Here is a 19,807-nt window from a genome sequence, read left to right on the forward strand (position 1 = left end):
TGCAACCCTGTGCTTTGACATCGTTTCATCCTTGATTATGCGAATGCCTTTCCATCTCAACTGCTCCTGGCCCCATGTGCCAGGGAGACTCTACTGGCCTGAGGAAGTACCAAACAAAGATGAAGCACGGGCCAAGGAAACAGGGCTAATCAGGTATGTAGGTGGGGGTACCCTGCATTATTTGAAATAACTGGCAAGGGAGCAAGGGAAAGACTTCTGAATCTGGTGTGGGAAGGCGAGGTGAGGTTCTCAGTAGGACCACATTGCAGTTTTCAAAAATATACATCATTAGACACATTTTAAAATATATATTGCTTTTTCCATGGAACTGTGAGGCCCGCAAGGATTGGCTTCCAGTCAAGAAATTGTGCTAATGGCTTATCGCAAACCATTACCCACTTCTCATAGCAAGTACCAACTGCCGCCTAAAATCATGGGAGACCCCTTAGCTGGTGAGGGTCGGGGAGAGGAAGGGAGGAGGGAGAAAAAGGGCTTCCCCCGCCTCTATGATTTTTTTCGATTGTTACTGGGTCTTGGTTAAAAGGTTAATAATAATTCATGTCCAGCTTACTATTACTCAATAACCATCAAAGTCGCTAACTCAAAATAGTGTTTTCTCGCTTATGGGATCAGAGTCATTACACTCTCTCTTGAAGACTTTATTGAATTTTACACTCAGCTTTAGCTGACTGAACAGGTCAAGCACCGTGCCTCCGAGTTTTCTTTATTCTCAGAAAGTCATCAAGCCCCCTCCAGTTTGCTAGGCCGCTAGCTGAGAAACTTGACTCAGCATGGGGTCAGGGGAGCTGACCCCGCAGGAAAGGTCACATAGCTGTAAAGCCCCCTTCACTCACATGCACCAGCTGCTCCTGGGTGTCGAACTCCCGAGAACAGCCCTCCCAGTGGCAGTTTGTCTCGTAGATGACTTCAGGCTCCTGTTTGCTTTCATCTTTGTCCCCTTCCTCCTTCACCAGGGTTGTCCCTTCAGGCTGTTCCTGAAAGGCAGGGGTGGGGAAGGGAGGAAAAAGAGGGACAAAATCAGACACAACGGGACGGCAGATAGAAGAGAAAGGGAACTCTGCTCACTATTATGTAACAACCTAAAGGGGAACATGTGTAAAGGAATCACTCTGCTGGACACCTGGAGCTACCACAGCATTGTTAATCAACTCTACTCCAAGATAAAATAAAAAGTTAAAAAAAAAGGGGGGGGGGCTTCCCTGGTGGTGCAGTGGTTGCGAGTCCGTCTGCCGATGCAGGGGACGCGGGTTCGTGCCCCGGTCCGGGAAGATCCCACATGCCACGGAGCGGCGGGCCCGTGAGCCATGGCCGCTGAGCCTGCGCGTCCAGAGCCTGTGCTCCGCAGCGGGAGAGACCACAACGGGGAGAGGCCACAACGGGGAGAGGCCTGCGTACCGCAAAAAAAAAAAAAAAAAAGAGAGAGAAGAGAAATGAAAAACCGGATGTAGGCTTGTCTTCCTCCAGATGCAATTTTTTGGGGGGAAAATAAAATAGAGCCCAAGTCTATCAACTGGGTTTTGTGAATTGAAGAAACCAAAGATGGAATCATTTGTGTGCATTTTTTTCAGATTTACTCAACATACCTTTGAAGGTTGTTAACTTGTGATTAAAGGCAATGGTCCAAACCAGAATGTCGGTAAGATATTGAGGCCAAACTTTGCTGTCCTGAATACCAAGGAGAGAACCACCTAAGATGTCATCTCTTAAGAAAAGCAATTAAACTAGGTGATGTAGCCTTTATCCAAAAGACTGCTCTTTCGGTTAAATTCTTTTCAGCATATTAATTGGTTTATTCTCCTATTTTGGAATCCAGGGAAATGGTTTACTGCTAATTCTAACTCTGTTCGCCCTGCCGCTGGAGGCTATGAGAGGCACTGTGTGGATTTTTACAGGGATGATGTCTTCTGGGCTCACCTTCTGGTCTCCAAGCATACACTCCCTGCCCAAGAAACACAGCATCTAAAGCTTGGCAGTAAAGTCTTTTCTAGTCTTCTAAGGCAGCTTTGCAGAAATGAGAAGACAAAGAATTTCCAGAATTCTGGGAGATGATTAAGTGTGTAAATTCGGGATCTAATCTGGGGTTAGATGGCAAAAGCTGTATACAAGTGTTTAGGCATAACCAGCAATATGCAAGAAGAAGGATGGCTCTCAGAGCCCATGACACCCATTCATTCCATCTTCCAAGTGCTCCCTAAAAAGGAAACGTGGGCTTAAGCACCCTCAGGTTTGGGCTGAAGCAGCCTGAACATTGCAAGGTCCAGATTCTGTGGACATCCAGACTCTCGTCCAACCCCTATCTCTGGGAGTTATACTCATTGAGCTCCACATCAGGCCCAGGGAACCTACAAGATAGGATTATGAGCAGAATCTACACATTTTTTAAAAATTAATTAATTAATTAAATTGGGTCTTTAGTTGGGTCTTCGTTGCTGCACGTGGGCTTCTCTAGTTGTGGCGAGCGGGGGCTACTCTTCGTTGCGGTGTGCGGGCTTCCCATTGCGTTGGCTTCTCTTGTTGCAGAGCACAGGCTCTAGGTGCCCGGGCTTCTGTAGTTGTGGCATGCGGGCTCAGTAGTTGTGGCTTGCGGGCTCTAGAGCACAGGCTCAGCAGTTGTGGCGCACGGGCTTAGTTGCCCGTGGGATCTTCCCAGTCCAGGGATTGGACCTGTGTCGCCTGCATTGGCAGGTGGATTCTTAACCACTGCGCCAGCAGGGAAGTCCGAATCTACACATTTTTAAAATTGAGGCTCAGGATCTAAGTAACAGCAGAGACAAGATTGGAATTTTTAAACTTGTCCTTTCAGGACTTGGGGTAAAGAACAAGAATCTAAGTAGCCTTAGGTTAGGTTAGTTGTCGCTGGATCCCTCCTGGCTATGCAGGGTCTCCTGGCCAGTAGGAAGTGGCAAAATAAGAAAAAATAAGAACATGATCATTATAAGGAATATCCCTGGTCTGCCCAGCTCAGGCTGAGAGCCGGGAGCTTGTAATTCAGGCCCAAGATCTAGGCCAAGGACTGAAGCCTGTTCACACCCCTGGTCAACAATAAACACATCCACCCACTTACTCCAGTTTATACCCCACAAAGCTGCCTGCATTTTTGTGTGTCTGCTTCTGAGCTGGAGAAACAAACCTAGTTGTACTCCAGCCCTGGCCTTTTGTTACATGTGTGGGTACGCCCAAGGCCAAGAACGCAGTAGACAAGCCAATGCTGTGAAAAGACGCCAGGCTGGAGGGAGCCAGAGCCGGGCGCCTCCCTCACCTGCTGGCCCCGAGGCCCCGGGCTGGGGAGGTCTTCATCGGGTTTGATCTTGGAGCGTTTATTATGTACTAGGTCGCCGGTGCTGCTCACAGCGGATTCACTCGTGGGCTTGTTCTGCGGGTCACATTGGCAGGGACAGAGACAAAAATTAAGTTCTGATCAATGAGCAGGACCACAGCTAAAACACACACACAATTCGAGAATAGCAAGCTTCTTTGGCACTAGAATGATGACAGATATGGTTCCTATTTCCAGGTAGCAGAGTTCAGAAAATGTGTTCAAAGCCAGGATATACTGAAGAAATGGTACAAATGAACTTATTTACAAAACAGAAATAGTTACAGTTGTAGAAAACAATCTTATAGTTACCAGGGGGAAAGAGGGGGAGGGAGGGATAAAGGGGAGATTGGGATTGACATATACACACTCATATATATAAAATAGATAACTAAGAAGAACCTGCTGTATAGCACAGGGAACTCTACTCAGTACTCTGTAATGACCTACATGGGAAAAGCATCTAAAAAGGAGTGGATATGTGTATATGTATAACTGATTCACTCTGCTGTATACCAGAAAGTAACACAACACTGAAAATCAATCATACTCCAATATATATATATTTTTTCAAAGCCAGGATATACATTCATGAGACAGCTCTTTGTTTTTAACTCATAAGTAGCAACTCCCTGGGGCTTTTTAAAGCTAGAGGAAAAGAGCTGGGATCCAGGCTTTAACGAACTCTAATAGTGCAGGGGAAAGGGACCGAATGGCAGCAACCCGCTCACGGGATGTATTTTGACGGAATGGGCTACAGACAGCACAGGGTCAGAGGGAAGCCCGATCAAGCAGCCTGCTTTTCCACCGAGGATGAAATGACTCTAGTGGAAGAAGCTCTCGTTTCTTGAGAAGCATACACACGGCACAAAATCTTAAGATGACAGCCCTGGGTTGGGACCACAGGCTGCAGGATGGAAGTGGTGACGATGCCACTGGCCTGTGCGTATTCATAGCTGATGTGGCCCCATGGCTTTCCTCTATGATTCCCAAGACAGACCAGGTCATCGAGCTGTCTCTCTCACCTGTGAGGACTCGGAAGGGCCGGAGGTGACCTGGACAGGATTCAGAACCGTAGGGATGCCGGGGATAGGCCTCTGTGTCGGGAAAGTTGGGGCAGGGTGGATGAGCGGAGGGCTGTGTCCAAAGGCCGAGCCTAAGCTCTGCTGTCGGCTTAAGATCTGCTGATGCATATGGAGAGACACGGGTGCAGAAGGGTAGGTGAAGCTCAGGGCAGGGCTGCGGGTGGGAAATAAAGGGAAAACCATCATTTACATGGGACACAGAGACCAGCGCACCCTTATACCTAGTTTTTTGTCCCCAAATCGTATCAGGGCTGTGCATTTAAATTAGAAGGTAAAAATGATGGACGCACATTTCGAAACTTCCTAGAGAAAGCTGATGGCTTAGACAGGACATGCATGGGCGTTGGCACAGACACGCAGACCTGAGATAAAATTCAGCGGAACGGAAGCAAAAGGCATCGGCTCGATAACAACTATTTATTGCAATAACAAACTTTATATAACAAAGAGAATGGGTGACTACATGCTTTATAGTACTTTTCTCAGCTCCCCATCCCATATGTTCCCGCGCACGGAGCAATTCTTTTCATCTATGCTTACCCTGCACGCTTTCATATGTCTCCAGATCTTATTACAAGAAGAAAGAAAATCAATTGGTTAAATGTGTTTTGAACACCATGCTTGTCATATCACTCATTTGTTTGTAAAGATGGAGAGCTTGGTTCATCCTGAATGCCACCTAAAGAATTTCCATCAGTGCCGTCTGGTTACAGGAGCTGATGGATTAACCTCTCCTGGCTGAAATCGGTGATCAATGGGCTTTGATTGAGGAATATTCCAATGGGAAAGCATCCGCTCCCTCTGCCAACTAAGGAGCATTAAATGTCTATTAACGCCCATTATACATGCTAATGACTGTCACCACTTCATTATGCCAGAGTATTTCCCAGGCTACAGGAAGTTCTGAGGAAGTCACACCATCACCTAAAGATTTCTGGACTAGTAGGCAGTGCCAAATCGTTCTCTGCACTAGCGTAGTTTAGGAATCCAATCCTCTTAAAAGAATGAAGCGCACTCGAGGAATTTGCCTATGGCTTAAAAAAAATGCATGAAACACTGTAATGGCATTTGTGAAAATGTCTTCCTTAAAAAATACTCAGTGGGGAAAAAAATATATATATACGTAGATATTCTCTCCACCCTGCTGTGTAAGGTCCAGAAAGAATCAGGGTTTCTTGCAAAGTCAAAGGTAGAATTCATGCAAATTTCCCAATCTGGTGGGTTAATGACTATTGCTGTTAAGCGCATTAACTGAGACTATAATAATTACAATAACGGAATTCAAACCATTTCAACAACTTTAAGTAATAACGCCGAAGACATCCTCCCTTCATTAATGTGACTCCACGTTTTGCCCATTTGACTACATTCCATAAAAAGGTGGTTTCAATGGGTTTACATGACTATTATTCCCTCAGGGAACCCTGCATTACAATAGCTTGCCCATTTAAGACTGAATATCATTAAGAATACCCTAGGAGAATTTCACAGGGCTTGGAGGAACTCTCCTTTCAATCTGTATTGTATTTCTTTAATAAAGGAGAGCAGAAACCTGGTGAAAACAGTCATTGTTCACAGTAAGTTAGGGAGAAATCACTAATAATATTCTGTTTCTGCAGCGCTCTAGTTTCTGCCAGTGTTTCGGAAAGCAACCATGAATGATTACAGCAAGACTTAGCTAAGGTAGCTGTGTGGATGATTGATAGGGCGTTAATCAAAAGATGCATATCTGCCTGAGAATTTGTTCACAAGCTTTCTTCTAATAGCTGATTTCATGTTCACTGAGCTCTATGCCAGTTTGTCCAATTTATTTTTTGGTGTCCAAGCCATTCATCAAAAAGCACAATGATTTAACCACACCCCCGTTTCCTTTTGGTGAATGGGTATTACTAAGTGTAACTACCTTATTCCGTTCATTAAAAAAACAAAGGAAAACTAAAAGACCCCACTACACACGTATTTATAATGTGGTATGGACTTTGCACAAACCTCCATGCATCTTTCCTGAGTTTCATGAGCTTGAACGAGCAGGTGGGCTTGGGAAGGGGGCCCCTTGGGTCATGTACCCCTCTCATTCTGGGGGGCCCAATACTGGGGGGCTCAAAAAAGTCAGGACCCAATTAAGAATCCAGACCATTCGAGAAAACGTTTCACAAGGCAGAAAATGCCCTCAGTTTTGTATGTAATGCAATTTAGAAATGTTAATAGCCAGACGGGGTAGGTCGATTTTTACTTTTAAAAATATGTAGAAGACAAAAGGAAGGACCAGCATTGGTGCTGCAGCCCCCGTTCCCAGCTGCAAAGTCTCTGACCTCACATGCAGGAGAGGTTGTGACAGCTTTCAACCCACGTGGGTAACATCCCCTTTTGGGGCTGCGTTTTCACTGGTCAAACCAGGGGACAGGAATAAACCTTCCCTAAAATCCATGTCAACTATCAGATTCCAAAGGAGATGAGAACATACGGGATGGACCAGCGATTTTTAGCAGTCCCTGATTATTCATAAGGGAAACCCTCTCTCCTCTGCGTGCAAAGAGCCGGGCAACAGTGGACACGGGGGAAGACCTCGTGTCACCCCACAAGAGCGGGCGCTGCCGTCAGCCCCTGGAAGGAAGGCTGCTTGCTCCGGATTACAAAGCCTATTTAGGATCTGATGACAGAAGTTGATGTTTTTGGCTCTGTCACAGCGTCGGTGAAGGGACTGGAGAGTCAGGCCGACAGCCTGTGGGGCTGTCCACGCAGCTGTGTAAGGAAGCAGCAGAGGATGGGTGATGACCAGTTACCGCAGGTGATGTCAAATAGAACAGAAAACAATGCCGTCCTCCCAGGAGCGTGGAAAGAACCTCCGAGGACTTCCCACCGGTGCGGGGCGGGCAGGGGATCAGGGCCACCACCCCCTGCTCTCTGACCCCAAGTGAGCTGTCTTCCTATAAGCTCTGCATCCCGGTACTTGCTATGTCTTTCCAGAGGCCAGCCTAGCTGCTTCCTTTTGGTCCCTCAAATTCCAGCTTAAATGTCACCTCCTCAGACACAGGGGCCTCCTGAGCCCGAGGCCCCCATCAAAACAAGCCCCCTCTGCAGCTCCCCCCCGCATGATGCTCTGTGGTTTGACGCTTGTATTCTCACTGCAGGATGAGGCTCTCTGAAACCATATTCTCTCCCTCCCTCTGCAATGGAAGGTCTAGGGGATCTGGGCTCTGGTCTGTCTTGTCCCCCACTGACCCCTGGTGCCCGGAACACTGCCTGGCATGGGGCAGCCCCTTGAGATGAGTCAGTGAGTGACCGAACCACCCCTATTAGGTATGAGTCTCTTGCTGCTGCTGCAACACATCACCACAAACTTGCCATCTTATAGCTCCAGAGGTCAGAATTCTCAGATGGGTGGGCAGGACTGCGTTTCTCTGGAAATCCCTGGCACCTGGCCTCTTCCCGCTTCTAGAGGCTGATTCCATCCGCGGCTCATGGTCCCACCTCAACCCGACCTCCTCCTCTGATTCCCTGTAACTCCGACACCCTCCTGCCTCCCTTTTATAAGGACCCTTGTGATTATACTAGGGCCACCTGATCATCTCCTCATCTCAGAACCCTTAACTGGACACCAACGATTACCTACTGCATGATTCCACTGGCAAGTTGAAAACTGGGGAAAACTGGGCCACACACTGTAATTTCAGATGTGTTGAAGTCTACGTGGTAAACTTTGGAGGTAACCTTTGGAGGTAACCTTTGGTGTCTAGCTTCTTTGGTCAAAATTGTATTTGTGATATCTTTTCATGTTGCTGCATTTAGTTGAGCTCCGATCATTTCCTTTGCTGAATAGTATCTTAGAGTCTAAGTATAGCACGCTTGCTATGTACGCTCCTTATATGTTCTATGCATGCTCTTTTGCTGCGTCTCAGGTTGTTGTGGTTTGCTATTACATACAAAGCTGCTACGAAGACTATTAAAAAAACAAATAAACAAACAAAAACTCTTAACTGAATCACAGCTACACAATTCTTTTTGCCCTGTAAGGTCATATATTCACAGGTTCTGGGGAGTAAGATGTGGACATCTTTGGGGGCCATTATTCTGCACACCGAACTCAGAACAGTCACTTCAAAGAAAAGCAATTTGACAACGTGTTTATAAAACAGTACAAAGGTAGTAACAGTACAAAGGTCGTCCTCTGTGCATTTTTATAGAACTTCAGCAGCTGAGGACAGACTGCTGGTTTACAGAGGTCAGAATTTTTTTTGAAAAGTAAATTCTCTTTTTAGAAGCCCTGAAAAAAAATCTTTCTAAACAGTTCATGTATTCGTTCCATAATTTCCTAGAAATACGAAGTATTGACATTGTTGAAAAATTTTATACATCGCTTCTGTCTCCTCTCAAGAAGGACACAGTCTGGTCTAAAGCATGGTCCACCTGAGCTTTATGACCTCAAAGTCTTTACATTTCTGCTCACTCTGTTCTTTCCTCTGGATCAACTGAAGAGCAATTAAGTTTATGTTCTGATTTTTGAATTCTCTTCACTCAACATTTAATCAAGTATAATTTTTAAAAATTTTATAGCATTTACTTCTCTTCTAGATGACTACATGAGAGATGGGATAATTAAAACCACACATTTATAAGAATGTGACTTGCAACTGTTAATCTATATTTAATCGATAAGATCGCTAGAAAGTGTCAGATGGCCCAGATCTTCCCAAGCAATGTGCTAACACAGTCACCCAAAAGTAAGTGTTAGGGAGGAAAGGAAAAAGAAGTGCCAAGGTGATAAAGTCTGAGGAATACAGCCCCGGGGTCCCCTGGAACTGTTTAATACTTGAATGTGTGTTCCAAATGTCCCACCCCTGATATGGTTTGTAGCAACGTTTGGAGGAGTTTTTAGAGACTAGTGTTCCTCACAGAACACTTGGAGAAACAGTCTTCTAGGACAACAGTTAGAACAGTCTGCAATAACCTATATGGGAAAAAAATCTGAAAATGAATGAATATATGTATATGTATAACTGAACCTCTTTGCTGTACACCTCAAACTAACAACATTGTAAATCAACTATACTCCAATAAAATTTTTGAAAAATTATAAAAGGAAGAAAAAAGAAAGCCAGAATAAACTAATTCAAATGTTAATCTGTCCTGTATTTTTCTAAAAAGCAGAAAATGAGAAAAATGTGGATTTTCAATCTCTGACTATAGTGTGTGTGGTGTCCTCATCCACCAAGTATAATTTTTACCCATCAAAACCGATTTATGGCTACTGAAGTCTTAGTTTTATGAAATACCTTAAAGGAGCACTCGTTACATGGTAGGCAGTGACTTGGGGACAGAACTCTAAATAAGGATAACTACTGAGGTCAATTTCCCTTTTATTCTTTGCTCTGAGCTGAGTTAAAAGTGATCAGCAAATCGCTGTCTGAGTGGGAACTATTTCTTCTAGTTTCCAAAAATTTAATGTTAAAATTCCCAAAGTCTGAATCGTTAAGAAAGTTTTTTGTTGTTGTTGTTGTTGTTTTGCGGTACGCGGGCCCAGCCGCTCTGCGGCATGTGGGATCTTCCCAGACCCGGGGCACAAACCCGTGTCCCCTGCATCGACAGGCAGACTCTCAACCACTGCGCCACCAGGGAAGCCCAAGAAAGTTTTGATGTATTTATTCTCCATCACAAATCCGAAGTAATGTTTTGTCAATACACTTTTCAAACTGGGGTCAAATTTTGCAAACCAGGTCTTATTTCTGAATATTGCAGTAAACAGCCCAGTAACCCCTCCCTTATCTGGAACTCTTCTGTCTGGGAACCTCAACAACTATGCGCAATCTGGTTGAAAACTGGGGTGTAATTAGAAAGACAGGATGTTAAACAACTAAAATAAACATCATAATATGTTTAACTGAATAAGTGAATCAATTTGCTATACAGCAGTAATTAGCACAACATTGTAAATCAAATATACTTCATTAAAAATTTTTTTTAAATAAAAAATAAATATCGTAAAATCCACACACTCATTCATTAATTCAACAAGTTTTAGCTGAGTACTTTCTACAGATCCCTTTTATATATCCAAAGAATAAAATAATTATTTGTAACCGGAAAGTTACATATTAATTATAATCAATACATACAACTTTGAGATCCATAATCATGCTTGACTTTCACAACATTATTTTTTTCACACCAAGGAAGTGATGTGCGTCAACATTTGTACAGAATCTCTCTGATCAATCTGTAAATTCACATTTAATTAGAGAAATGCTGTATTAGTGGGGGACACTAAAAGTTCATACTGTAGAAGATCATTTGTTAAGATGTATTCAACCCTACTATACATACAGGCATTTCAAAGTCATTAATATTCAAGTCAAAAAGATAAAAACCGGGGCTTCCCTGGTGGCGCAGTGGTTGAGAGAGTCCGCCTGCAGATGCAGGGGACACGGGTTCGTGCCCCGGTCCGGGAGGATCCCACATGCCGCGGAGCGGCTGGGCCCGTGAGCCATGGCCGCTGAGCCTGTGCGTCCAGAGCCTGCGCTCCGCAAGGGGAGAGGCCACAACAGTGAGAGGCCCGCATAACGCAAAAAAAAAAAAAAAAAAAAAAAAAGATAAAAACCAATTAAAATAGCATGAGAGACAAACCTGAAATGTATTTTAAAAACACTTCAGGAACTCTGCATATGGCGGAGGGTAAGAGGATGGGGGACGGGCTGGATAACTTAATACCAGTACAATAAATAAGGCAGCATGATGTGGGCTTTTGTAGTCCTTCATATTGGGAGGGCAGATAGAGCCAATTACAATATCGAAGAGATCTGTTTCTAACTAAAAGTGAATGTAAAAAAACTCGGGGGAATTCCCTGGCGGTCCAGCAGTTAGGACTCTGCGCTTCCACTGCAGGGGGCACGGGTTCCATCCCTGGTCAGGGAACTAAGACCCCGCATGCCGTTCAGCATGGCCAAAAGAGAAAAAAATAAATCGGAAGTATAAGAAAGATGGCGAGGGCTTCCCTGGTGGCGCGGTGGTTGAGAGTCCGCCTGTTGGTGCAGGGGACACGGGCTCGTGCCCCGGTCCGGGAGGATCCCGCATGCCACGGAGCGGCTGGGCCCGTGAGCCATGGCCACTGAGCCTGCGCGTCCGGAGCCTGTGCTCCGCAACGGGAGAGGCCACAACAGTGAGAGGCCCGCATACCGCAAAAAAAAAAAAAAAAAAAAAAAAAAGAAAGATGGCGAGAGGATGGATCACCCAGCCACCGCATGCTTACAGGTAAAAGTTTCTATTTTATTGTTTAATGACGTCAATCCACATGGCATTTACCCATTTTCTAAAAAAAAAAAAAAAGAAAAAGAAATCAGAGCTTTTCCTTAGAGCTGCATGTAACATCTCCTTCCACTGAGCCTCAGTGCTGGGGTTCCTCTGTGCTAATGTGGGGAAGGATGAGGGACGTTGCCGGGAACTCGGCCGAAAGGCTCATCATCAGTTTCCAGGTTCATCTCCGGAACCCCTCCCTGACCTGGAGGACCAGGCATGGAGCTGGGCTGGCCTGAGACGGATGAGAGAATTAAACCAGAGCAGAGCCCTGACATGGGTGGTCACAGGAAGGCCTGAGTCACAAAGGCACCATCTCTCACCCAAAGTGAAGAGGAGTGAAGAGTATGTGGCAGCTATAGATTCTTAGGAAATGTTTTAAATGTAAAATCAATGCTAACGACCTACGAACACATTTTTTTTTCAACTGCCCTAGTTGGGCAGTTTTCTTCAGAAGTGAATTTTTAAGACTTCCTTAAAAGAAACTCATGTGATGCTTTTATAATGTATTTCTTCAGGTCGGGCATTGGGATTAAGAAACTTCATGCTGCAGTCTAAATGTCCATCAACAAATGAATAAATAAAGAATATGTGGTATATATACACAACGGAACACTACTCAGCAATGAAAAAGAATGAAATACTACCATGTGCAGCAACATGGATGGACCTACAGATTATCATACTAGGTGAAGTAAGCCAGAGAAAGACAAATATCATCTGATATCACTTATATGTGGAATATAAAACATGCTGACACAAATGAACTTATCTACGAAACAGAAACAGACTCATAGGCATAGAGAACAAATTTATGGTTGCCAAAGGGGAAAGAGGGAGAGAAGAGATAAATCAGGAGTTTGGGATTAACATATACACACTACTATATATAAAATAGGTAAACAACAAGGACCTACTACTACATAACCCAGGGAACTCTACTCAATATCTTGTAATAACCTATAATGGAAAAGAATCTGAAAAAGAATATATATACACAAATGTATAACTGAATCACTTTGCTGTATACTTGAAACTAGCACAACATTGTAAATTAACTGTACTTTGATAAAAGAGAAAAAAAAACTGCATGTTGCGATTAACTCAGTTTTCTATAGGCTGACGAATCCAATGATGCTATTTCCTTTTCAGTGTCCCATCTCTCCTATTTCTTGTTCACGAAACCAGTACTGGAGGTGAAGTCAGGCCACAGTCCACACTGTAACACAGGGGCCCCCAAATTTCAGAAACTGGCTTCAAGAAAAGAGAGAGGAAGGGGGAGCAGGAGGCATCTAATCAAAACCAACTTTGTGGTTACTTTGTGGTTGTCATCCTAACGAGGTCGTCCACTTGCTGGTTCCAGCTGTGGAATTTACTGTACAACAGCTGCCATTCAGAGGAAGAACAATTCTTCCCAGTTTTGCAGAGAACAGGCCAACAGCCATTATCGTCTGTATACATGTCGGTATAGGGACACACACGCATGCACGTGCTTCTATTTGAAAGTAAAAAAGGAAAGCTTCCACGTCCATCCATAAAAGCCCCCCGGGGCAAGTTCACTGGAAAACCCAGCAGCCTCGGAAGAAGTAATGAGCACACACATAAAGACCCACACGCTCACAAAATGAGTTAAGTATCATCCCAACGTTTACACCGAGGCATAGGCACTCTGTCAATATTGCTTTGGACAAAAATACATGAGGCTTTATAGGAGGCAAGAGTCCTAAAAGGCTTTAAAAGCTGGGCTGCCACTAAACAGCCAAAACCTCCAAGAACATAAATAGCAGTAACACAGTCTCCAGTGAGATTTGGCCTGAAGCACCCAAATCATGTAACTGGTCAGCCATGTAGACATGGTCAGAAAAAGCATCACCAACGTTTTAAAAACATCACCAGACATTATTCTATGCCTCTTATAAATAGCACTTCCTTCCAATCCTTTTAGTCGTACCTCCCATTGGAGGATTTTTAAGAGAGAAGGAAATAAGGGGAACAGAAGAGGAAATTCAGTTAGATCTGGCAGTTTCGCCCACGTAAGCAGGTGAGCGCCTTTGATTCAGCCCGTGAAACTCCCTGGTCCTTAAAACAATGCAGCCTCACCGGGGCCTTGAAGGCTTCCTATGGTTCTGGGATCAGCGGTCCACCCTGCTCACGGTCTGGCCCTGCCCACCTCCAACCTTGTGCTGATTGGAGGCCTTTCCCTTCCGTGAGTTCCGTGAGGACAGGAATCGTGTCTCTCATTCATCTTTGCAGCCCTCACGTCCTGCACAGCAACCAGCAAACAGCTGAGTGGGCAGTCAAATATTTGGGAAATGAAGGAGTAACAGATTAAATGGAAGACCACCTCAAACCAATGGCCACACCTGGAAGTAAATGAAAACTATCCTTTTTAGTGAGGATTCATTATTTTCACTGGTTCTAGGGGAAGAGAAGGTTGTCTCGTAGTTTTTAGAAGATGCAGTCAGAGAGTTTCAAGGACCCTGGTCATTTGGCTGTGGGTTCATCTATTCTTTGATGTTTCTCACCCAAGTCATCTCGTGTTGTTTGTCTGACATGAATGAGTTGACTCATGGCAGGTAACAGCGCAGAGTCAAGCTGCTGTGGAGGCTGAGGTGATTCCTACCATCCTCAGGAAGTGGCACTGGACCTGCCAGATGCATCCTGACTCTGGGGCCTGATGTCTGAGAGGGCTGATGCTGTGCAGAAGAAAAGACCCCTGCTCTCTGGTCACCGGGTAGAGCTGGTCAGTGCCAGCCACAGAAAACACGCACTGATTTGTGAAGCTGTGCTCTGGGCACTCAGCTCTCATCTTCATTGAGATGTCTGTCCTGGCCGAACCAGACCTGAAACTACTAAGGATATGAAGCCATCTTCATTTTCGCCACTAAACCCAAAGTGAGAAAGCTGTAACTGGTGGGTTAGAAATGAATAGATTATTCATTTCTTCATTCCCTTTACTTTTGCCAGAAGATGGAAGGTGAGGGTCAGTTGAAACACTTTCTCCTCCCGTGGGCGCTCGATTTCTAGGGGAAGGTATTAGCAGAGGTCAAACTATTTCTAATTTAACGCCATGAACTGGATATTTATAATACTAGCCTTAACCAGAGAGAGTGGGGCTTACAGGCTGTATTTGATAAATGTGACTCAGCTAGTCTTAGACAGGGGTCTTCAGGGTGATGGAGAAGTTAAAACTTTTTGAGACCGTTAACTATTTCACAACATCCTTTTAAGTGCATGGAGTTATTTTTTTGAATGATGTTCTCAGTTATGATATAAAAAAGACTTTTGCTATACATTTGGACAACATGTTTTAATAAGTTAGCCATAATCAAGTACTATGTTTTAAGATGTAGCTAGGCTTTTGTCCATAAATATGTGCTTTACATGGAATTCTTATAGCAGTCTGAATTATTAAATATATAAACATAAGAACCATATATAGACTGAAGATGGACATTTGCTTTTCTATCCCTTTATTGTGTGTCCATCCCTCTGTATCTCCATATCAACCTATGGATATACGATATACTATCCATATACACTATAACCTTCTGAAAGCCAGCATTATTCATCCACCACACGGAAACTTCCTTTTAATAAGGAGGGCGATTAGAATTCTCATGGCTCATTAAAGAGCTCCTTCATTTATCCACTCCAGAAATATCTGTTGAGTGGTACCAAGGTGACAGGGCCCAGATGCCGTGAGGTGGGAAGTGTGGCCATGAACAAAACATACACAGTCCTAGATCTTCTGGCATTTGTATTCTAGTAGAGGGAGACATATAGCAACTACCAGATGAGCAAGTAAATCGGAGAACTTCAAACAGTGGTCCCCACTATTACCAGCCTCTCAGAGAATAGCATTTGAACTGGGATACACGCGTGAAGGAGATTTTTTTAGAAAACTGAATGTGAGTCATTACACACTGAAAAACATCTTTAGAAACGGACCCCATGACTATATGCACTGACAACACAAGAAGCAGATTAGGATTAGAAAACATGCAAGTGTGCAAGTCAAACGTGTTTGGGGCAAATTAAAAAGCAAGGAATTGGAGGGCTGGTCCTCTTGCAAGGACCCTCCGTGCTGATGCATACAACGAGGGTAACACTACGCGTTCCAAAACTGCTGTCAGATGCAAACAGTGAGCGCATCTTGTGCCTACTGTGTCCCTGGGTACGAAGCAGAGATGAGATGCACTCCTATATCCTTCCCTCTTGAGAAAGTTACCCTTTGTAGATTTCTTCATGCTGCTTCCTTTCCCGTCAGCCACCGGTCCTACCACTTACTGAGGAGTCCTCCGGTCGGTCTTTAGATTTCACAAAGTGAAACTTGGAACAGAGCAAGTGAAGCACTAACGCTACTCCAGCTAAAGGACTGGCAGGTGGTGCCGGTCGTAATTCTTCTAATTATTGTATTGTTCCAGCAAGCCGATCTCATCTTGGGTTATCTGTATTGCTTTATATGCATCAGAAGCTACATCTTATCCTAGCACACAGGGGCCGTGTATTGAAGAATGAGAGGTCAGATTGCAAGAGAGAAGACAGACCGGTGAGGCGCTGAAGGCAAGAAAGACCTGTGTGCCCGACGGCCCTGGCCACCTGACTGCAAACGGGTCTCCTGGGGCCTGACTGGACTTAGGAGTCTCTGCTTCCGGCTCAAATGAGAATAATCAGATCTGTGGTAGCTCCTCGGAGGCAGGGGACAATGATTATTCCAAGTCAGGATACTGACAGTCTCTCAAGGACTGGTACTAGATTACCTGGGCAAGGTGAGGAGATGAGGAAACAGGTGAAGATGCTAGGGTAAGAATAAAGACAGCACTGAGACTATCTGTGTACCGCTTTCTAATCTAAGTCCTGTAGAGGCTGTGAAAAGTCATGGTAGCTGGGCAGAGAGCAGAAGGGAAGGAAAAACAAAAGAGAAAGGAACGCTCACAAAGTGATTCCGTGTGAATATCATTCCTGTGACTTTCACTGTGTACCTCATTTTCACCACTTTGATGCTATGACTTCTAGTCGAGCCACATAATAATATGATTTCAGCAAATTGAGATAAGGTCTATGGCAATCTATGAGCCCAGGGCAATTTGCCAGGAGTGCCGAACAGCCAGGCCATGGTTTGGAGATGGGCGTACTTCCTCGGAGCCAGATTGGGGTGATCACATTGGGGGTAGCATGGCCAGGCCCTGGTAGCTCATCCTCTGGATGGACCATCAGGGGCAGTTCTCCTGCGGCTCTGCCCGTGGGCAGGGGTCTTCATCCAGGCCCTGCCCATACACACCAGCTTTAATAAAAGGTACCCCTTTCCTCTACAGTGGCTGTCTTGTCTGTAGTTTACAAATGTGACGACTGAATTTCAGAGCCTACAGGCAAGTAAGGTCTGCACAGCTGGTAGCAAAGCTGGAATCTGACTACAGTTTTGCCCGACTCCAAAGCCTACCTTCGTGACTACATTGGCTAATCCTGAAACAATCCCCTCTGTAAGTACGGACTGCTATCATACAAGCAGAGTTATTTGCTCTGTTCCATGTTTCCACACTTTTCTGGCCATATTAAAAGACAGATGCTGCAGAAAATGACATCGTATCAAAATGGGGATTTATAATATTTATAATATTTAAACGTTAACTTGCCTGCCAAGGAGGATTGCTCATAACTGAACAAGCAAAGAATTAAAACCGTAATGGAAACATTAAGGACAAAAAATAATGGTATTCATCATTTCTAGTAAATATGGTATGTGACTATTGCTAACACATTTTTTTTTTCTGGACTGTTAGGGTTTCCCTAATATGTGTATTCATCATGGAAGACCCATCAACTCCTTTAGACTAAAAAAAACCCTTCTGTCGCCTTTTCTTTCTTCCTCCCAATGCACACTTTTCCCCCGTGAGACAAGACTCACGTCTGGTCTTTTTTTTCTCTTTTTTTGGTCATGTCTCACGGTCTGTGGGACCTTAGTTCTCCGACCAGGGATCGAACCCACACCCCCTGCAGTGGAAGTGTGGAGTCCTAACCACTGGACCTCCAGGGAAGTCCCACGTCTGTTTTTTTTTTTATTTCTGTCCCTGTCCTTGCAAGTGTGCCCAAATCAGGTACAAAGTTGGTTTTCCCTCTAGGGAACTATAACTAGTAAGAAGCTAAAAAGATCGCCATACTAACTGTCTCCAGGAAGGGGATTTCATTCCTGAATAACTACTATTTCTCTAAATGGGCTGCTAACTGATGTCTGCAAAATAATTCTTTTCGGCCCAATAACTGGCTCTGGAACTCGTCGTAGTGAAATGTGACCTGCATCCGCATCCCGGGTCTTCCCCGGTGTCCTGTTGCAATGCTTCCTTGTAGGTAGTCAGTACCGCAAACGCGAGGCGCAGGCGACCAGCGACGTTTTATTAAAGAAACACATCATGGATTTGGGGAAGATACATACCTGATTGCACTTGCAGATAAGTGACCGTAGGAGCCACTTGCTGAAGAGCTGCTGCGGGAATTATTGAGAATGGTGACCAAGGAGTTGGGAGACGTCCTAATCATGGTCTGAAGGTCAAAGCTATGATCGGACAGTGGTGATATGGACAGTGTACGTTTTCGGCTTGGCCTGGCTGACAGCCGGGGGCTGGGGAATCTGGTGCCTGTTGTATAAACAAAACAGAACCTGATTACCTGCGGCTGGACTCCGTACCCATTATCTGTTCCGACTACCCCGCGCGCGGAAGAAGTGAAGGATAAGAAGCCGGCGACTGGCATTGACAAGTACCTCTCTCCTCCCACTTGTGATCTACTGGGTACAATTGAGGAAATTAGGGAGAAATATGTATCTTCCAGGGGCTTACCTCGGGGGAGCTCTGTTTATTAATGTGCAGACAAAATGATAAATTGCTAAACAAAAGGGAGAGACTTTTTATGGGTTCTCCCTCTCATTTCCAGTGATTTATGAATCTGACAGCTGCTTAGATATGCTCATCATTAATTCACCGCCAGCGACAAAGACAGTGGTTCCCACAGTCGCACCGCACTCCACCCTCCCCACCGCGATGCACACCGTTTTAAGGCAATGAGCCGAAGGAAAAAAATGAGTTAAAGTATCCTAAGATTAAAAAAATCCAGCTTAGTTATGCCCGCATTTCCCCATGATTTCTGTAGTTATCTGATCCACGGAATACTTACGGCTTTACTGACAAAACTGATAAATACGTTATCCTAAATTAATGGTTCTGGATGGTGGGGGGGGCAATGTTGCCCCCTGGGGACATGTCACAACATCTGGAGATATTTTGGTTATCACAATTCACGGGGTGCTAGAAACATCTAGAGGCCAGGGAAGCTGCTGCACACCCGGGAATGGGCAGGGCGGCCCCCCGCCATGAAGAATCGTCTGGCACCCGTAGCGCCGAGATGGAGGAACGCTGCCCTCGATTCCCCATAATCTATACAGCCTAAGTCCCAAGAAACACTTAAAAGCTTGGGACATGGTTTGTTTACAGATTTTCCAAGGTTGGGGGAGAAAAACCCTGCAAGCATTATAATAAGATAACATGAGTCAATTTTAAGCCTCTGCTTATTAGATCAATCAATCAATCGATTAATTAATTCTCGGCATTTATAAGAGTTTTGAGACTTCAAGAAGATTCCACTGATGAAGTTCTATTCTGGAGGTTAGTAACTCACACTTAAACACCTGCTAACTTAATACAATGCTTTTTACATGGAGAGTTAAAAATTAAATGTCCATTTGCCTTCAATTAGGTAGATGGTAGGGATTTGAATTAGGGCAGAGCTAGGAATGTGGCCCACAGGCCCACTCCTGCCTTTTCTAAGGTCACATTTATATTACAGAGTCATCAAACTAAAGTTTAATGACAGAATGAGAATATAATACCAGTAGGTAAGAGGAAAATCAAACGTGATACTTTTAAGAGATAATGGAGGGTTTCTATTTCAAAGCATGGGTACACCTGCTTACAGGGACATGGCTATTTTGGGGTCCCCAGAAAACTGAAGTAGAAGGTAAGCCTTCTTTATAGAAAAAAGTCTAGGCACTTGGTCTCCAGAAAACTCATTGGGAATATTTTCTTCACCAGAGACGGACCTTGAT

General features: G+C 44.5%; 1 protein-coding gene across 4 annotated transcripts in view; it reads right to left on the reverse strand.

Moving 5' to 3' along the window:
* Positions 1-19,807, reverse strand: part of GLI3 (GLI family zinc finger 3) — a 290,010-nt gene that overhangs the window by 67,199 nt on the left and 203,004 nt on the right. For all 4 annotated transcript variants that reach the window (XM_081244801.1, XM_081244803.1, XM_081244800.1 and 1 more), the window contains exons 7-10: positions 18,143-18,344; positions 4,363-4,576; positions 3,281-3,394; positions 855-995 (exon numbers count right to left, since the gene is read on the reverse strand). In XM_081244801.1, coding sequence (XP_081100927.1) covers positions 855-995; positions 3,281-3,394; positions 4,363-4,576; positions 18,143-18,344 — 671 coding nt within the window. The remainder of the gene's footprint in view (positions 1-854; positions 996-3,280; positions 3,395-4,362; positions 4,577-18,142; positions 18,345-19,807) is intronic.

This window comes from Mesoplodon bidens, assembly GCF_964165515.1.
Source record: "Mesoplodon bidens genome assembly, chromosome: 9".
Taxonomy (NCBI): Eukaryota; Metazoa; Chordata; class Mammalia; order Artiodactyla; family Ziphiidae; genus Mesoplodon; species Mesoplodon bidens.